This window comes from Oncorhynchus mykiss, chromosome 21 (assembly GCF_013265735.2).
Source record: "Oncorhynchus mykiss isolate Arlee chromosome 21, USDA_OmykA_1.1, whole genome shotgun sequence".
Lineage (NCBI taxonomy): Eukaryota > Metazoa > Chordata > Actinopteri > Salmoniformes > Salmonidae > Oncorhynchus > Oncorhynchus mykiss.
Genome location: NC_048585.1, coordinates 45,927,750 through 45,945,406, shown reverse-complemented (window position 1 = coordinate 45,945,406; position 17,657 = coordinate 45,927,750). Strand labels below are relative to the sequence as shown.

General features: G+C 41.7%; 2 protein-coding genes across 2 annotated transcripts; one reads left to right on the top strand and one right to left on the bottom strand.

The window, feature by feature from the left end:
• Window positions 1-536: 536 nt before the first annotated feature.
• LOC110500588 (probable G-protein coupled receptor 148) lies at window positions 537-3,250 on the bottom strand. Its single transcript, XM_021578003.2, has 2 exons — window positions 1,585-3,250; window positions 537-1,159 (listed from the first exon to the last, which is right to left on the bottom strand). The coding sequence occupies exons 1-2, from the start codon at window positions 2,514-2,516 to the stop codon at window positions 1,099-1,101; spliced, it is 993 nt and encodes a 330-aa protein (XP_021433678.1). The 5' UTR covers window positions 2,517-3,250; the 3' UTR covers window positions 537-1,098.
• A 2,117-nt stretch (window positions 3,251-5,367) lies between these two features.
• LOC110500587 (cornifelin homolog A) lies at window positions 5,368-16,592 on the top strand. The gene is made up of 4 exons (XM_036957988.1): window positions 5,368-5,522; window positions 6,249-6,347; window positions 14,942-15,093; window positions 15,543-16,592. Exons 2-4 carry the CDS (start codon window positions 6,251-6,253, stop codon window positions 15,681-15,683), a joined length of 390 nt encoding a protein of 129 aa, XP_036813883.1. The 5' UTR covers window positions 5,368-5,522; window positions 6,249-6,250; the 3' UTR covers window positions 15,684-16,592.
• Window positions 16,593-17,657: the final 1,065 nt, after the last annotated feature.

Here is a 17,657-nt window from a genome sequence, read left to right as displayed (position 1 = left end):
CATCAGAAATAAAGTGTAGACATTGTTAATGTTGTAAATGACTATTGTAGCTGGAAATGGCTGATTTGTTATGGAATATCTACATAGGAGTACAGAGGCCCATTATCAGCAACCATCACTCCTGTGTTCCAATGGCACTTTGTGTTAGCTAACTATGTTGTGTTAGCTAGCTACACAACACTGTGTACTACTCCCTTCAGAGAACAGTGCAAACTGTCTCTAACAAGAATAGAAAGGGGAGTGGGAGGCCCCGGTGCACAACTGAGCAAGAGGACAAGTACATTAGAGTGTCTAGTTTGAGAAACAGACGCCTCACAAGTCCTCAACTGGCAGCTTCATTAAATAGTAACCGCAAAACACCAGTCTCAACGTCAACAGTGAAGAGGCGACTCCGGGATGCTGGCCTTCTAGGCAGAGTTCAGTGTCTGTGTTCTTTTGCCCATCTTAATCTTTTCTTCTTATTGGCCAGTCTGAGATATGGCTTTTTCTTTGCAACTCTGCCTAGGCCAGCATCCCGGAGTCACCACTTCGCTGTTGACGTTGAGACGGGTGTTTTGTGGGTTATTTTAATTGCTTTCAAAAGCAAGGACATTTCTAAGTGACCCCAAACTTTTGAACGGTAGTGTATATTTTTGGCCCACCCATCAACAAATCTCTGGCTGTGCCACTGTTTTGTACGGTACATTTTCAGTCCGATTAGTCAAAACCTCGTTGGACTCTTCTCTGACTCTGTACAGTTAACATAATACAGGTCTGGGGCCGGTATGTTCATAGCGATACCCATTCCTATAGAGTCACTACATCCTGGGTAGAACAGAAGCACTTTCACAGCTTTGTGCAGATGCTGGATATTCAAGTACTGTATGAATGAATCAGCAAAAGAGGGTGAATCCACACTGTATGGATATACAATATGCTCCCAAATGTGTTGTGATGTCTAGTTGCTACACCCTCCATTCCACCAGCGTCTCCATGGCATTTGGGTGGCAGTATCAGGCTGGTACAAAACGTATTTAGCCCAGCCTATGGAGCACTGGAGACATACTGATGGGTCTGTTACAGGGGTAGTTGAGTTAGTAGTGAGGGCTCCCTCTTCCCTTATACTGGTGTCTGTGGAGGCTCCAGTGAGATGAGTGTCTGGGATGTCAATGTTCTTTCCCTGTGGAAAATAAGCCAAACATGCATCTGAGTAAAACAAGATGTCTCCGAAGCCATGTGATGTTTGTCAGAGACATTATTGTTTCATTTTTTTTTCAGCTACAGTAAGAATAGCTTTGTCTGTAGTCTCACATCCCACATTTTCCAAAACTGAAGTAAAAAAAGGGGAAGCAGGAAACACAGCAAATGATAGCTATCAACTTTCTTAACTTTGTCAGAGAATATACAGTATAAAATAATACGTTTTTTTGAATAATCCGTACTGTTTCTGGTTGGTCTACACAAGTGAGTATTTAGTCATGCCTAATGTCTTTCAGTATTCATCCATTCATAATTCTCCAAGCCACTGGGCTCGACAAATGAGTGTGCATAAAGTGAGTAACACGTTTTGGCATTTATCTTAACCACAAATATTTTAACACATACCGTGGCTGTGGATGCGGATGCAGACGAGGCGTCGTGGCACGCACGGTCCACTCCAGAACGCTTTTCAGGTGGCGGGAACAACAAGGGAACCGGCGATGCACCTGCTCCAAGAGTTCCTCTTTACGCAAACCGTAGACGATTGGTGCTATGCACTGCGCCAAACTAAAGAAGGCAAAGCTCACCACCGCTGACAGTTCTTTGGTCCCCGACTGAAGGTGTTCTTGTTTCTGGATAACTATTAGCACAAAGTTGGGGAGGATGTACACGGCGAGTTGAGTAAAGTGCAGGGCGATGGTCTTGCATCCGACACTATTGCGTCGATTTATCACCCCCAACCTTCGCCCCTCAAACAGTATCCTTACATAACTGTACAGAATCAATATCGTACACACAGATATCAGCAAGATTTTTTTCAGTTCACCTTTCTTCAGCTGTTCCCGTCCACATTCCCCATTTGGACCAGTTGCGTCCAGCTCCGTCTTGGGGAGCAGAGTGAGGGGAATAACCAGCGCGAGCCCCCACGTCAGTAGTCCAACTAACCAGGGCCAATGCCAGACAGAACTGTACTTCATAGGGTGACAGACAGCAAAATAACGGTCCAGCGCCATAGCAGTGAGAGTCAGGAGTATATTGGACGCGCTGGTGATTAGGACAGTTACCATGGCCACACAGATGGATGCCACCAGCCTGGCGCCGAGGTAAATCTGGAGGTAGAAAACAGAGCACATCCCAAAGTACACCAGAGCTGACATCAACAGGTGAAAAACTAACACAAAGCGCGCATGGCTCCGAAGTCGCTCCTCGCGCACTATAGTCCAGTTAATGACGATGTTGAAGAACGCCAATATTATGAAGGAGACGGTCGACGCACAAACCCGTACATAGGTGTAGTCCTTTGCGCCAGTTTCTCCAGTCCCGTTTGGTATTGACATTATCCCTCTTTTGATACTGGATTTGGGGTATTGGATTTTTTCATCGTGGTCTCTTTCTTCTCATAGTTTCCAACACGTGTAAAAATTGAGTGATCATCTCATCAATCTGAGTACTTCCAAGACATGCAATGCAATGGTCTAGTCTGAGTGAGAGAATGATCTCTTACTCACCCCCACCCCCCTCCTCTTTCTCTGTCTGGCTGTTTGTCAATCACAAAGTGAGCGAGTGTGCACAGTGCCTAATACCCACATTTCAATATAGTAAATTTCCCATCTTCAACTGGAAACTATGCTTTTGGGTATCTAAATAACCAAAACTCATGCTAAACAATAAAATGTCTCCACCAACATGTGCTGCTCTGATACAGGATAGGACTTTTACTCTGAGGGGCACAGGCCCTTTATGTTACCACATACATAATTTACTTTATCAATAAACATAACAAATATTCCAATACAATAAATTCGATACAGTCACTTTTTAAATTCAATTCAAATTAGGACAAACAGCGGAAGAACATGTGTGACGTTCAGTGGCGTGCAAGGCTCTTTTTATGCACGATCCTAAAACAGTTGAGACGTTGCCATCTAGTGCAGTTTTAGCAGAATTACGACCACATACTTACTATACAGTGCATTGGGAAAGTATTCAGAGCCCTTGACTTAATACACATTTTGTTATCTTATAGCTGTATTCTAAAATTGATATCCCATAATGACAAAGCAAAACAGTATTCTTTAGAATTTTTTGCTAATTTATTGAAAATCAAAAACTGAAATATCACATTTACGTAAGTATTCAGACCCTTTACTCAGTACATTGTTGAAGCACCTTTGGCAGCGATTACAGCCTTAAGTCTTCTTAGCTATGACACTACTAGCTTGGTACACCTGTATTTGGGAAGTTTCTCCCATTTTTCCCTGCAGATCCCGTCAAGCTCTGTCAGGATGGATGGAGAGCGTCAGTGGCACAGCTATTTTATGGTCTCTCCAGAGATGTTCGATCGAGTTCAAGTCAGGGCTCTGGCTGGGCCACTCAAGGACATTCAGAGACTTGTCCCAAAGCCACCCCTGCATTATCTTGGCTGTTGTCCTGTTGGAAGTCCTGAGCGCTCTGGAACAGGTTTTCATCAAGGATCTCTCTGTGCTTTTCTCTGTTCATCTTTCCCTCTATTGTGATTAGTGTTACAGTCCCTGCCGCTGAAAAACATCCCCACACGCATGATGCTGCCACCACCATGCTTCACCACAGGGATGGTTTCCTTCAGATCTGACGCTTGGCATTCCGGCGAAATAATTCAATCTTGGTGTCATCAGACCAGAGAATCTTGTTTCTCATGGTCTGAGAGTCCTTTAGGTGCCTTTTGGCAAACTCCAAGCAGAGTTTAGGTGCCTTATACTGAGGAAATGCTTCCGTGATACAAACGGAGGAAGATGTGTGCTTTAGGATCACGGATGCCTCTGAGCGGTTGGGTAGGCTGTTTGGAGTGTTTAACGCACAAAAAAATAACAAAATACTATGAAGCCCCCCCACTTCTAAAACCAAAGTTGCCGCATAGGAAGTATACATTTTATTTTTATTTTTTTACCTCAAATTGGTGACGTTAGTTTTGAAGTTTATAGTCTTTACAATCTCACAAAATCGAAGGCTTGAAACATATCAATATCTTTGGTGCTTGCAGTGTTTATGTCATATGCGCCGGTAGTGGGACTTCATGGATTTGATTATTAAGTTATACCCCATAACGAAAACAAACACAGAATTTGGTATTCAGACCATTTTCTATGAGACTCGAAATTGAGCTCAGGTGCATCCTGTTTTCATTGATCACCCTTGAGAGGTTTCTACAACTTGATTGGAGTCCACCTGTGGTAAATTACATTGATTGGACATGATTTGGAAAGGTACAACCCTGCTACATAAGGTCCCACAGTTGACGCTGCATGTCAGAGCAAAAACCAAGCCATGAGGTCGAAGGAATTGTCCATAGAGCTCCGAGACAGGATTGTGTCGAGGCACATTTGTGGGGAAGGGTACCCCCAAAAAATGTCTGCAGCATTGAAGGTTCCCAAAAACACAATAGACTCCATAATTCTTAAATTGAATGCACTCTACATTGATAAATGGCTACGACAAGTTGTCATCTATCGACATATATGTAGTATATAATTGAGATTTGTCTGTTAGAAGAGCGCAAACAGTTCCATTGATTTATATACCATTTTGATGTGACTGATTAATTTGAGCACGCTATTGATTACAGTAGAACAAGCTAATCAATTCCAGTATTGAGTGACCATTTGGTAAATATTGGTGCGTGTGTATATTATAAGGTACTAATTTAGAAAAATTACAAGTAATCTGAACACAAGTGTGACGTGTGTGTAGCGAGTAACTTTTATGTATTGGTCTTCAAAATATCATGACTTATTGCAGGATATTGATTATGAATTTGGATACCTGAAAGCGGTATTTTGACACTCAAGCAACAATAACAAATAAAAACAGGAAGCAGCAACACTATCATTTTTAATGTATGTTTTATGACTATACATTGTACTTTTACCATCATTTTTCAACATGATTTTACTTTATCAGGTCAAATGAACCCAACAACTTGCTTTGATTTATTGATTTTGAAGATATTACTGAAATCGTGAAAATATTTTTGTCCTGACAATAAAGAGGAGGACCCTAACAATTATAATATGAGTATGTATTATTTTAAAAATAAAATCGTCCTAATATACATCAAAATGTCACTGGACCCACAATAATTAAAGTACTCCTAAAGGTTTTTTGCTACAATATGGTGGATTTAGGCAGAGACAAAAGTGTAACCCATGCCAACTTTTATAATAGGAACCGATCTTACAGCTTTCCGCATTGACCTTATAGATGTGCTCATCGGTTCTTTGGAATAGCCTGCTGCACACAGTTGTTCACTCTGCTGCAACCAGTGTCCACCCTTTCTCTACTCAGGCTGTAGTTGAATACTAAGAAAGGTAAGACTACAAATTCCGTAAATGTATATTCATGTATTAAAGAGTTCGTTCTTTCATATTGCATGACTTATTAACGTCTTTTTGTTTAAATCGAACGAGATGAGTTTATACTTTTCCCACTAGAAACCGGAACTATTGGATTAGAGATGGATATAAACTTTAATAGTTATTTAAAAAATAAGTGTTCCTGGTTGGTTGCATTTTATTTACAAAACTTTCAAGATTCGACAAGATATGCGATATAAATGAGTAGCACGTTTTATTTTTCAATAGTTTTTATTTTTCGTATGAATGTATTATTCAATATGAATGTTCGACATTATTTGATACAGGCACATGCTGTTTGCAGCAACAACAAAACATTTTTGGAAATGTTACAACATGTATTTTAAATAAACACAATACATTACTATAAACATTATTTAACTTAGAAATTATTATTGTTCAAGATAGTAGTTAACCATCTAACATGCAAATGTATAATATCTAACTACATCCTTTCATGCTTTTAAAAGCCCTTATCAGCCCAGTACATCTCTCTCCCCACTAAATGTAAGCTCTTCTCTTCCTCCCCTCCCTCCCTCCCTTCCTTCCCTCCCTCCCTCCCTTCCTTCCTTCCTTCCTTTCTCCCTCCCTCCTGTCTTACTTCCCTCTCTCTCTCGCACGCACTCTCTCTCTCGCTCTCTTTCCCTCATTCCCTACCTCCTTGGGTGTGTTGTGGTGTAGCCATGGCTGTCCAGCAGCAGATCACCACTGTAACCACCACCCAGAGCTCAGGGCAATGGAGCACAGGACTGTTTGACTGCTGCTCTGACATGGGCACATGTAAGTCATATCGAGTCACTTCCATAATATGCTCATCTCCACACCCAGATCTAGGTGTATGTTTTATTTTGTAATGTATATTTCTATTATTACATTTTTTTAGATTAACTCGGAGTAGGCATACATATTCATTGTACAGTTCAATTGAAAAAAGAAAACTGCAGGCCTACCAGGGGAGGGGTCTGAGCTGTGTTTTCCTGTGCGAATCTAACATTTACTGGAAGGGAAATGGGGGTGGTTGGAGGGTCAAGGAGAACCCGATTGGAGAATTACAAACACAAAGCCAGAGCTAAGTGGGTGACGTCATCGGGAGCCATGGAGACCAAGGGGGGCTGCGCTCTAGGAATGTCAATGAATGTTCAGCGTTACAGGGAGGGACAGAGTTTGTTTCATTAGGACATTTTACATGAACATCACCGCCCGCCCGCTCATTAAACGGGATACGGCAGCAGATTGACGAGGGCTGTCATGTTAACAAACATATCCTAAAATCAGGACAGATAAAAGTAAAATGGACAATATGGAATGGACAATCACAACTGTTGTCCAGGAGTTTCACACCATTGTCATGATCAGTGGTTTCAAGTTTGTATCTGTCCATTTTTGACAAGCTGATCATAGCAAAACATAAAAAACTCTTGCATTTCGTTCTGCCCCTGAACAGGCAGTTAACCCACTGTTCCCAGGCCGTCATTGAAAATAAGAATTTGTTCTTAACTGACTTGCCTGGTTAAATAAAGGTAAAATAAAAATAAATAAAAATAAAATAAATAAATAAATAAATTTCCCGCTGTGTAAATACATTGCAAATAGGCTTGCAAATAGGCTCCTGCTAAAGTTGTTTAGCTAATATTAACAGCTTAAATGACCAAATTGATTAGTCACCGGAATAAGGACTAATAAAGCCAACGCAATGGCAGGTTTTACAAACTGTGGGCCTACGTGACCACGAGCTGATGTCTTAGGGACATGTTTTCTTGGTCCTGTCTGGATGTCGTTTTTGGGGTCTTACAAACGGTAGACTTACCACATAGATGGGAATTCATACAATTCAATTTCAGGCTACATCTCAGTAAGCACGGACTGACACCAACGCCTTGTGGACGTCTTTTTCTTATGCAGTTCTGGACCGGCCTTGATTTCCACATCCATGGACATTGGTTTTTGGTCCGGTCTGGACCAAATCTGAACCAATCATAGACGTCTATGTTTGGTTCAGATTTTGTCCGGTCTGGACCAGCCTTGATTTGGCCTAAGCCTAGATGTCTATAAATTACTTATTTTCAACTTTCATACAGAACCCAATAAGTAGCCTGATTTCAACATCCAGAAAATACATATTTTCAATGTCATGGAAAGTTTTTATTTTAACCATACGGAAAATACATTTTCACCTTTCATTCAGATCCTGAATTGGACCTAACTTCAAGGTCTGGAAAATACAGTTGAAGTCAGAAGTTTACATACACCTTAGCCAACTTTTAAACTCAGTTTTTCACAATTCCTGACATTTAATCCTAATAAAAATTCCCTGTCTTAGGTCAGTTAGGACCACCACTTTACTTTAAGAATGTGAAATGTCAGAATAATAGTAGAGAGAATGATTTATTTCAGCTTTTATTTTTTTCATCACATTCCCAGTGGTCAGAAGTTTACATACACTCAATTAGTATTTGGTAGCATTGCTTTTAAATTGTTTAACTTGGTTCAAATGTTTCGGGTAGCCTTCCACAAGCTTCCCACAATAAGTTGTGTGAATTTTGGCCCATTCCTCCTGACAGAGCTGTTGTAACTGAGTCAGATTTGTAGGCCTCCTTGCTCATACACGCTTTTTCAGTTCTGCTCACAAATTTTCTATAGGATTGAGGTCAGGGCTTTGCAGGGGTGGGACCAAGTCATTGTTTTACAAGTCACAAGTAAGTCTCAAGTCTTAGCACTCAAGTTCCAAGTCAAGTCCCAAGTCAAGACAGGAAAGTCTGAGTCAAGTCTCAAGTCAAGACCGTCAAGTATCAAGTCAAGTCTCAAGTCTTTAACTTTGAGTTTCGAGTCCTAAACAAGTCATAATGGGCTCTTCACCAAATGTAATACCATTTCATTTTTTTAACGAGAGTAATAGTTAGTATATTACATTTACGCAAATCATGAATGCCTTTAAAAATATCCATATATTTATTATTTTCCAAATAAACGTTATATTTCCATGGAAATACATGGGTAGCCAGGAGAAAGACCCCCCCCCCCCCCCCCCAATAGTGATCGACTATCGAGGATCGCTATGGGGTGCAATCGGGCGATGTAGGCTTGTACACAATCGCCCAACCACAATCGCCCAACCTTGTTTTAGGAACATCGGGCAGGATTTAGGCTTCCAACTGCCTAGCCAGCTGTAGCTCGATCTTGGGTGCAATGATCACGTTACCGCACTAACTGACTGTGTGGAGGCTCATTGATTTAACATTACGCTAGCCTACATGATACACTAGTAAAGTAATAAAATATATAGCTGTCGGCTATATTAGCCATGACTTACCGTTCTTTGTGTAGCTTCAAATGTCAAACAACGTTGGAAATTGTTGTGCCTCCGTCTGTAATTTTCTTCCCGCATGTTTTGCAAGTTGCAATCTGTTTTTTGTTGATACAGAGTCATCTTTATAACCGAAAATAATCATTTTTGGGTATCATCTTTCCAAGGGCTCCATCTCTAAATTCACCCGCCAACATTCCTTTGCACTGCCACACACAACTTTTTCTCAGCTGGCACAATTTGATTGGCTGATGTCCGATTCAAACTGTAATCACTTAAATGAAGAGCTGCACACTTTTTAAAATAGCATTATTTTTAATATTTGGGTTTGGGGAGGGTATCAAGTCAGGTCGAGTCATACGGCTCAAGTCCAAGTCAAGTCACGAGTCATTGGTGTTAAAGTCAAGTTGAGTTGCAAATCATCATATTTGTGACTTGAGTCTGACTCGAGTCCAAGTCATGTGACTCGAGTCCACACCTCTGGGGCTTTGTGATGGTCACTCCTATACCTTGACTTTGTTGTCCTTATGCCATTTTGCCACAACATTGGAAGTAAGCTTGGGGTCATTGTCCATTTGGAAGACCCATTTGCAACCAAGCTTTAACTTCCTGACTGATGTCTTGAGATGTTGCTTCAATATATCTACATCATTTCCCCTCCTCATAATGCCATCTATTTTGTGAAGTGCTCAAGTCACTCCTGCAGCAAAGCACCCCCACAACATGATGCTGCCACCCCCGTGCTTCACGGTTGTGATGGTGTTCTTCGGGTTGCAAGCCTCCCCCTTTTTCCTCCAAACATAACGATGGTCATTATGGCCAAACATTTCTATTTTGTTACATCAGACGTCTCCAAAAAGTACGATCTTTGTCTCCAAGTGCAGTTACAAACCGTAGTCAGGCTTTTTTATGGCGGTTTTGGAGCTGTGGTTTCTTCCTTGCTGAGCGGCCTTTCAGGTTATGTCGATATAGGACTCATTTTAGTGTTGTACCTGTTTCTTCACAAGGTCCTTTGCTGTGGTTCTGGGATTGATTTGCACTTTTCACACCAAAGTACGTTAATCTCTAGGAGACAGAACGTGTCTCCTTCCTGAGCAGTATGACGGCTGTTTATACTTGCATACTATTGGTTGTACAGATGAACGTGGTACCTTCAGGTGTTTGGAAATTGCTCCCAAGGATGAACCAGACTTGTGGAGGTAAACAATTTGTTTTCTGAAGTCTTGGCAAAAAAAAAAAAATTCCCATGATGTCAAGCAAAGAGGCACTGAGTTTGAAGGTAGGCCTTGAAATACATCCACAGGTACACCTCCAATTGACTCAAATTATGTCAATTAGCCTATCAGAAGCTTATAAAGCCATTACATAATTTTCTGGAATTTTCCAAGCTGTTTAAAGTTACAGTCAATTTAGTGTATGTAAACTTCTGATCCACTGGAATTGTGATACAGTGAATTATAAGTGAAATAATTTGTCTGTAATCAATTATTGGAAAAATGACTTGTGTCATGCACAAAGTAGATTGTCTTACCGACTTGCCAAAACTATAGTTTGTTAACAAGAAATGTGTGGAGTGGATGATGACTCCAACCTAAGCTAATGTAATCTTCCGACTTCAACTGTATGTATTTTTGACGTCTTTTCAACATCACTTTGCTTACTGGGACAATTCTAGTTTGGCTTGGGGCGCATATATTGGTATCCTCTATTGCGGCCCTGATGAACAGCGACAGTGAACAGGAGAGAACTGAAATCATTTGATGCCATCCCTGCCTTACAATTATTGTATGTTCATTAGTCGGTTGCAGCAGTGTAAAGTACTAAAGTAAAAATCTTTACTCCGTACAATTTCCCTGACACCAAAAGGTATGTTTTCAATGCATAGGAGGACAGGAACATTGCCCAATTTCACGCACTTATCAAGAGAACATCCCTGGTCATCCCTACTGCCTCTGATCTGGTGGACTAACCTAACACACATGCTTAGTTTGTAAATTATGTCTGAGTGTGGAGTGTGACCCTGGCTATCCTGAAATAAATATAAAACAAGAAAATGGTGCCGTCAGGTTTGCTTAATATAAGGAATTTGAAATGATTTCTACTTTTTCTTTTACATTTGATACTTAAGTATATTTTAGCAATTACATCTAAACTCAGCAAAAGAAGAAACATCCTGTCACTGTCAACTGCGTTTATTTTCAGAAAACTTAACATGTGTAAATATTTGTATGAACATAACAAGATTCAACAACTGAGACATAAACTGAACAAGTTTCACAGACATGTGACTAACAAAAATGGAATAATGTGTCCCTGAACAAAGGCGGGGTCAAAATCAAAAGTAAGTCCGTATCTGGTGTGGCCACCAGCTGCATTAAGTACTGCAGTGCATTCTTCATGGACTGCACCAGATTTGCCAGTTCTTGCTGTGAGATGTTACCGCACTCTTCCACCAAGGCACCTGCAAGTTCCCGGACATTTCTGGGGGGAATGGCCCTAGCCCTCACCCTCCAATCCAACAGGTCCCAGACGTGCTCAATGGGATTGAGATTCGAGCTCTTCGCTGGCCACGGCAGAACACTGACATGACAGGAAATCATGCACAGAACAAGCAGTATGACTGGTAGCATTGTCATGCTGGAGGGTCATGTCAGGATGAGCCTGCAGGAAGGGTACACATGAGGGAGGAGGATGTCTTCCCTGTAACGCACAGCATTGAGATTGCCTACAATGACAGCAAGCTTAGTCTGATGATGCTGTGACACACCTCTCCAGACCATGAGTATGAACATCCTCCTCCAAATCGATCCCGCTCCAGAGTACAGTCCTCGGTGCAACGCTCATTCCTTCAACGATAAACTTGAATCCGACCACCGCTGCAACGCTCATTCCTTCAACGATAAACTTGAATCCGACCACCGCCCCTGGTGAGACAAAACCGCGACTCGTCAGCGAAGGGCACTTTTTGCCAGTCCTGTCTGGTCCAGCGACGGTGGGTTTGTGCCCATAGGTGACGTTGTTGCCGGTGATGTCTGGTGAGGACCTGCCTTACAACAGGCCTACAAGCCCTCAGTCCAGCCTCTCTCAGCCTATTGCAGACAGTCTGAGCACTGATGGAGGGATTGTGCATTCCTGGTGTAACTCAGGCAGTTGTCATTGCCATCCTGTACCTGTCCCGCAGGTGTGATGTTCGGATGTACCGATCCTGTGCAGGGGTTGTTATACGTGGTCTGCCACTGTGAGGACGATCAGCTGTCCATCCTGTCTCCCTGTAGCGCTGTCTTAGGCGTCTCACAGTACAGACATTGCAATGTATTGCCATTGCCACATCTGCAGTCCTCATGCCTCCTTGCAGCATGCCTAAGGCACATTCACGCAGATGAGCAGGGACCCTGGGCATCTTTCTTCTGGTGTTTTTCAGAGTCAGTAGAAAGGCCTCTTTAGTGTCCTAAGTTTTCATAACTGTGACCTTAATTGCCTACCATTTGTAAGCTGTTAACGACCGTTCCACAGGTGCATGTTCATTATTTGCGTATGGTTCATTGAACAAGCATGAGAAACAGTGTTTAAACCCTTTACAATGAAGATCTGTGAAGTTATTTGGATTTTTACGAATTATCTTTGAAAGACAGGGTCCTGAAAAAGTGATATTTATTTTTTTGCTGAGTTTACTTTTGATAATTAAGTATATTTAAAACCAAATACTTTTAGACTTTTACTTAAGTAGTTTATTTTACTGGGTGACTCACTTTTACTTGAGTCATTTTCTATTAAGGTATCTTTACTTTACAAGTATGAAAATGTGGTACTTTTTCCACCACTGGTCGGTTGATGGTTGATGGTTTTCCGTTATTGATCTGTAGTTGTTGAAAGCCCTCTAGAGAGCTGGAGAGCGAAGAAGAGAGGGAGAGTTGAGATCTGACTCACTCTGTCTCAACCATACCCAGCACTTAGTGGTGGGCCTGAGGGAAAGAGGGAGAGGCTAAGTGGGAGGAAGTGGGAGAAACGAGAGAAGAAATTATGATGAGGTAATATATACAGTTGAAGTCAGAAGTTTACATACACCTTAGCCAAATACATTTAAACTCAGTTTTTCACAATTCCTGACATTTAATCCTAGTAACAATTCCCTGTATTAGGTTAAAAATGATTATTTTATTTGATTACGTTATTGATTATTGATTAATGATTACGTTATTTTAAGAATGTGAAATGTCAGAATAATAGTAGAGAGAATGATTTATTTCAGCTTTTAATTCTTTCATCACATTCCCAGTGGGTCAGAAGTTTACATATACTCAATTAGTATTCGGTAGCATTGCTTTTAAATAGCTTAATTTGGGTCAAACGTTTCGGGTAGCCTTCCACAAGCTTCCATAACCATAAGTTGTGTGAATTTTGGCCCATTCCTCCTGACAGAGCTGTTGTAACTGAGTCAGGTTTGTAGGCCTCGTTGCTCGCACACGCTTTTTCAGTTCTGCCCACAATATTTCTATAGGGTTGAGGTCAGGGCTTTGTGATGGCGACTCCAATAACTTGACTTTGTTGCCATTTTGCCACAACTTTGGAAGTACAGTGGGGCAAAAAAGTATTTAGTCAGCCACCAATTGTGCAAGTTCTCACACTTAAAAAGATGAGAGAGGCCTGTAATTTTCATCATAGGTACACTTCAACTATGACAGACAAAATTAGAAAAAAAATCCAGAAAATCATATTGTAGGATTTTTAATAAATTTATTTGCAAATTATGGTGGAAAATAAGTATTGACTAAATACTTTTTTGCCCCACTGTATGCTTGGCGTCATTGTCCATTTGGAAGACCCATTTGTGAACAAGCTTTAACTTCCTGACTGATGTCTTGAGATGTTGCTTCAATATATCCACATAATTTTCCTGCCTCACGATGCCATCTATTTTGTGAAGTGCACCAGTCCCTCTTGCAGCAAAGCACCTCCACGACATGATGCTGCCACCCCCGTGCTTCACGGTTGGGATGGAGTTCTTCGGCTTGCAAACCTCTCCCTTTTTCCTCCAAACAAAACGATGGTCATTATGGCCAAACAGTTCTATTTTTGTTTCATCAAACCAGAGGACATTTCTCCAGAAAGTACGATCTTTGTCCACAAGTGCAGTTGCAAACCGTAGTCTGGCTTTTTTATGGCAGTTTTGGAACAGTGGCTTCTTCCTTGCTGAGCGGCCTTTCAGGTTATGCGAATACAGGACTCATTTTACTGTGGATGTAGATAGTTTTGTACCGGTTTCCTCCAGCGTCTTCACAAGGTCCTTTGCTGTTGTTCTGAGATTGATTTGCACTTTTCGCACCAAAGTACATGAATCTCTAAGGGACAGAACGAGTCTCCATCCTGATCGGTATGACGGCTGCGTTGTCCCATGGTGTTTATACTTGTGTACTATTGTTTGTACAGATGAACGTGGTACCTTCAGGTGTTTGGAAATTGCTCCCATGGATGAACTAGACTTGTGGAGGTCTAAAAAACAAATTCTGAGGTCTTGGCTGAATTCTTTTGAAGGTGGGCCTTGAATTACATCCACAGGTACACCTCCAATTGACTCAAATGATGTCAATTAGCCAATCCGAAGCTTCTAAAGCCATGACATCAGTTTCTGGAATTTTCCAAATTGTTCAAAGGCACAGTCAACTTAGTGTATGTAAACTTCTGTCCCACTGGAATTGTGAGTAAGTGAAATATAAGTGCAATAATCTGTCTGTAAACAATTGTTGGAAAAATTACTTGTGTCATGCACAAAGTAGATGTCCTAACCGACTTGCCAAAACTATAGTTTGTTAACAAGTAATTTGTGGAGTGGTTGAAAACAAGTTTTATTGACTTCAACCTAAGTCTATGTAAACTTCCGACTCCAACTGTATGTGTTGAAAATGAGTTTATTTACATACATTTTCGTATTGTTTTTCCTTTATTTTCACTCGGAACAAAAGTTTGTTATGTCACATTGTAATCTACTGCATATGAATCATCAAGTATTACGTACTTATTACATGATACTCTGATGACCTTGAATTGTGCCCCCCCCCCCCCCCCCCTGCAGGTTGCTGTGCCACTTGGTGCTTCCCCTGTTTTCAGTGTCAGACGGCCTCCCACTACGGCTGGTGTGCCTGTATGCCCCTGCTGGACCCATGTGCCTTTATGGCTGTCTCCTGCTGCTTGCGCTCCTCCATGAGAGAACGCTATGGCATCCAGGTACAGTACGAGCCCTGGGAGATGGCAGGGTGGGTGGGTGGGGAAAGTGGGTGGGATGGGTTGGGAAAGAGGGTAGACAGAGGCGGGGAAGTGGGGAGGGGAGGTGAGTGTGGACAGAGGGTGCAGGGGCAGGTGGGGGTGGTACCCACAGCACCTCTCATTTACCCTTCTGAGGGGAAATGGTGTTGGAAACGTTTGAGGTGTTAAGAAATATCATTGGTGTGCTTGGAAATGTTGTTGTTCTTAGTGTTGATTCCCCTTTAAATATAACGCTAAATATGAAATTAACTACAACCGTATCTCTCTCCTTCGTCCTCTGAACCATTCTATATGCCCTATTCTTCTCTCCACCTCTATCCGTATCCTCCTTTTAACTCTGTCCTCTTGACATGTTCTTGTCCTCTGCTTTCATTTTCTATCCATCTCTCCTTCTTTCTTACCCCTCTCAGGGTTCGACCTGCGTGGACGTCGGGTTGGTGTGTTGCTGCTACGCTTGTGCCTGGTGCCAGATGGCTCGTGAGGTTAAGACACGGACCACATCAGGCATCCAGCAGGTTCACATGGTCACCCAACAGCTTCACGTGGCTTAGGACCCAGAGAAGAGAGTGGTAAACTAGATGGCCAAGCAAGAAGTGCAATTTCACCAGAAATGTTGAGCAAGTGCTTTAACTTTTTGTTCCTTATCTTGCGTGACGGTTAACATGGGGGCGTACTGTTTGCATTTTATTGTTTGAAAAAGAACACACTTCCATAATCTTGCTATCATGGCTGAACAGTGACGTCCATGAATGAGGGCCATGCATATAATACCACTCCAATCTATAGCAACCATACTGTGTGTTGAATGTACTGTATACTTCAGATGTGTCTTTAGGAGAGAAATGCTATACCATCATTAATGTCTTAATAACCATTGAATGTTCATGTCAGGCTTAAAACATTTTCAACAGCTTACCATGTACTTGCCCTTCTTGTGCACTTGTCTTTTCTTCTTAGTCCTGACTTTGCTGAAAGCTCCTCCATCAAGGAAAGGTTTGCTTAAAATGACTGTGATGTGTGGTTGTCTTACCTAGCTACCTTAAGATTAATGATATGTGGTTGTCTTACCTAGCTACCTTAAGATTAATGATATGTGCTTGTCTTACCTAGCTACCTTAAGATGAATGATATGTGCTTGCCTTACCTAGCTACCTTAATATTAATGCTCTGGAAAAGTGTGCCTGCCAAATGACTAAATGTGTAACCCGTGATTCAAATGCCAACCACATTTCAGTTGAGTGTTCTTATGTTTCAATCCCTTTAAGAGTGTGCTCCTAATCTCAGCTTGTTACCTGTATAAAATACACCTGGGAGCCAGAAATCTTTCTGATTGAGAGGGGGTCAAATACTTATTTCCCTCATTAAAATGCAAATCAATTTAAAAAAAATTTGACATGCGTTTTTCTGGATTTCTTTGTCGTTATTCTGTCTCTCACTGTTCAAATAAACCTACCATTAAAGTTATAGACGGATCATTTCTTTGTCAGTGGGCAAACGTACAAAATCAGCAGGGGATCAAATACTTTTTTCCCTCACTGTATCACAATCTCAAGGTATATGAATTAACAGGTTATAGAGCAAACAAACAATTATCACAACGCTTCCCCAGTGAACATACCCACGCACCACTACTGCATGTGACTTGACTCCAAAGAGGCCAAAGTGTGAACCATTAATTTAGCATACAGCAGGCTATCGTAAATACTTACCTACTTCCCTTCACTGAAAAGGTCCAGGTGTAAGGAGGAAGTGAATGTGCAGTTAATTTGATCTCTGTGAGAATGGTAAATATTTGCAGACAAACAATTGATTTCAACGGTTTCAATCAAGACAAAACTGTGTTTCTCATTTATTTTTTCCTCTCCCCATCCATTATGTTGGAAGTGCAACGCTGGGACAGTAGAGAGCTGGACGGACGGACGGACGGACGGACGGATGGACACACACACACACACACACACACACACACACACACACACACACACACACACCTTACAAGCATTTCGCTACACCCACAATAACACCTGTTAATGTGACCAATAACATTTGATTTGTGCATACAACAGTAGTACAAATAGGTAACACACTCACTCCTGATTGTTGGGTGACAGCTTGGCTCACTCCTGATTGTTGGGTGACAGCTTGGCTCACTCCTGATTGTTGGGTGACAGCTTGGCTCACTCCTAATTTTTGGGTGACAGCTTGGCTCACTCCTGATTGTTGGGTGTCAGCTTGGCTCACTCCTGATTGTTGGGTGACAGCTTGGCTCACTCCTGATTGTTGGGTGACAGCTTGGCTCACTCCTGATTGTTGGGTGACAGCTTGGCTCACTCCTGATTGTTGTGTGACAGCTTGGCTCACTCCTGATTGTTGGGTGTCAGCTTGGCTCACTCCTGATTGTTGGGTGACAGCTTGGCTCACTCCTGATTGTTGGGTGACAGCTTGGCTCACTCCTGATTGTTGGGTGTCAGCTTGGTTCACTCCTACCTGTTGGGTGTCAGCTTGGCTCACTCCTGATTGTTGGG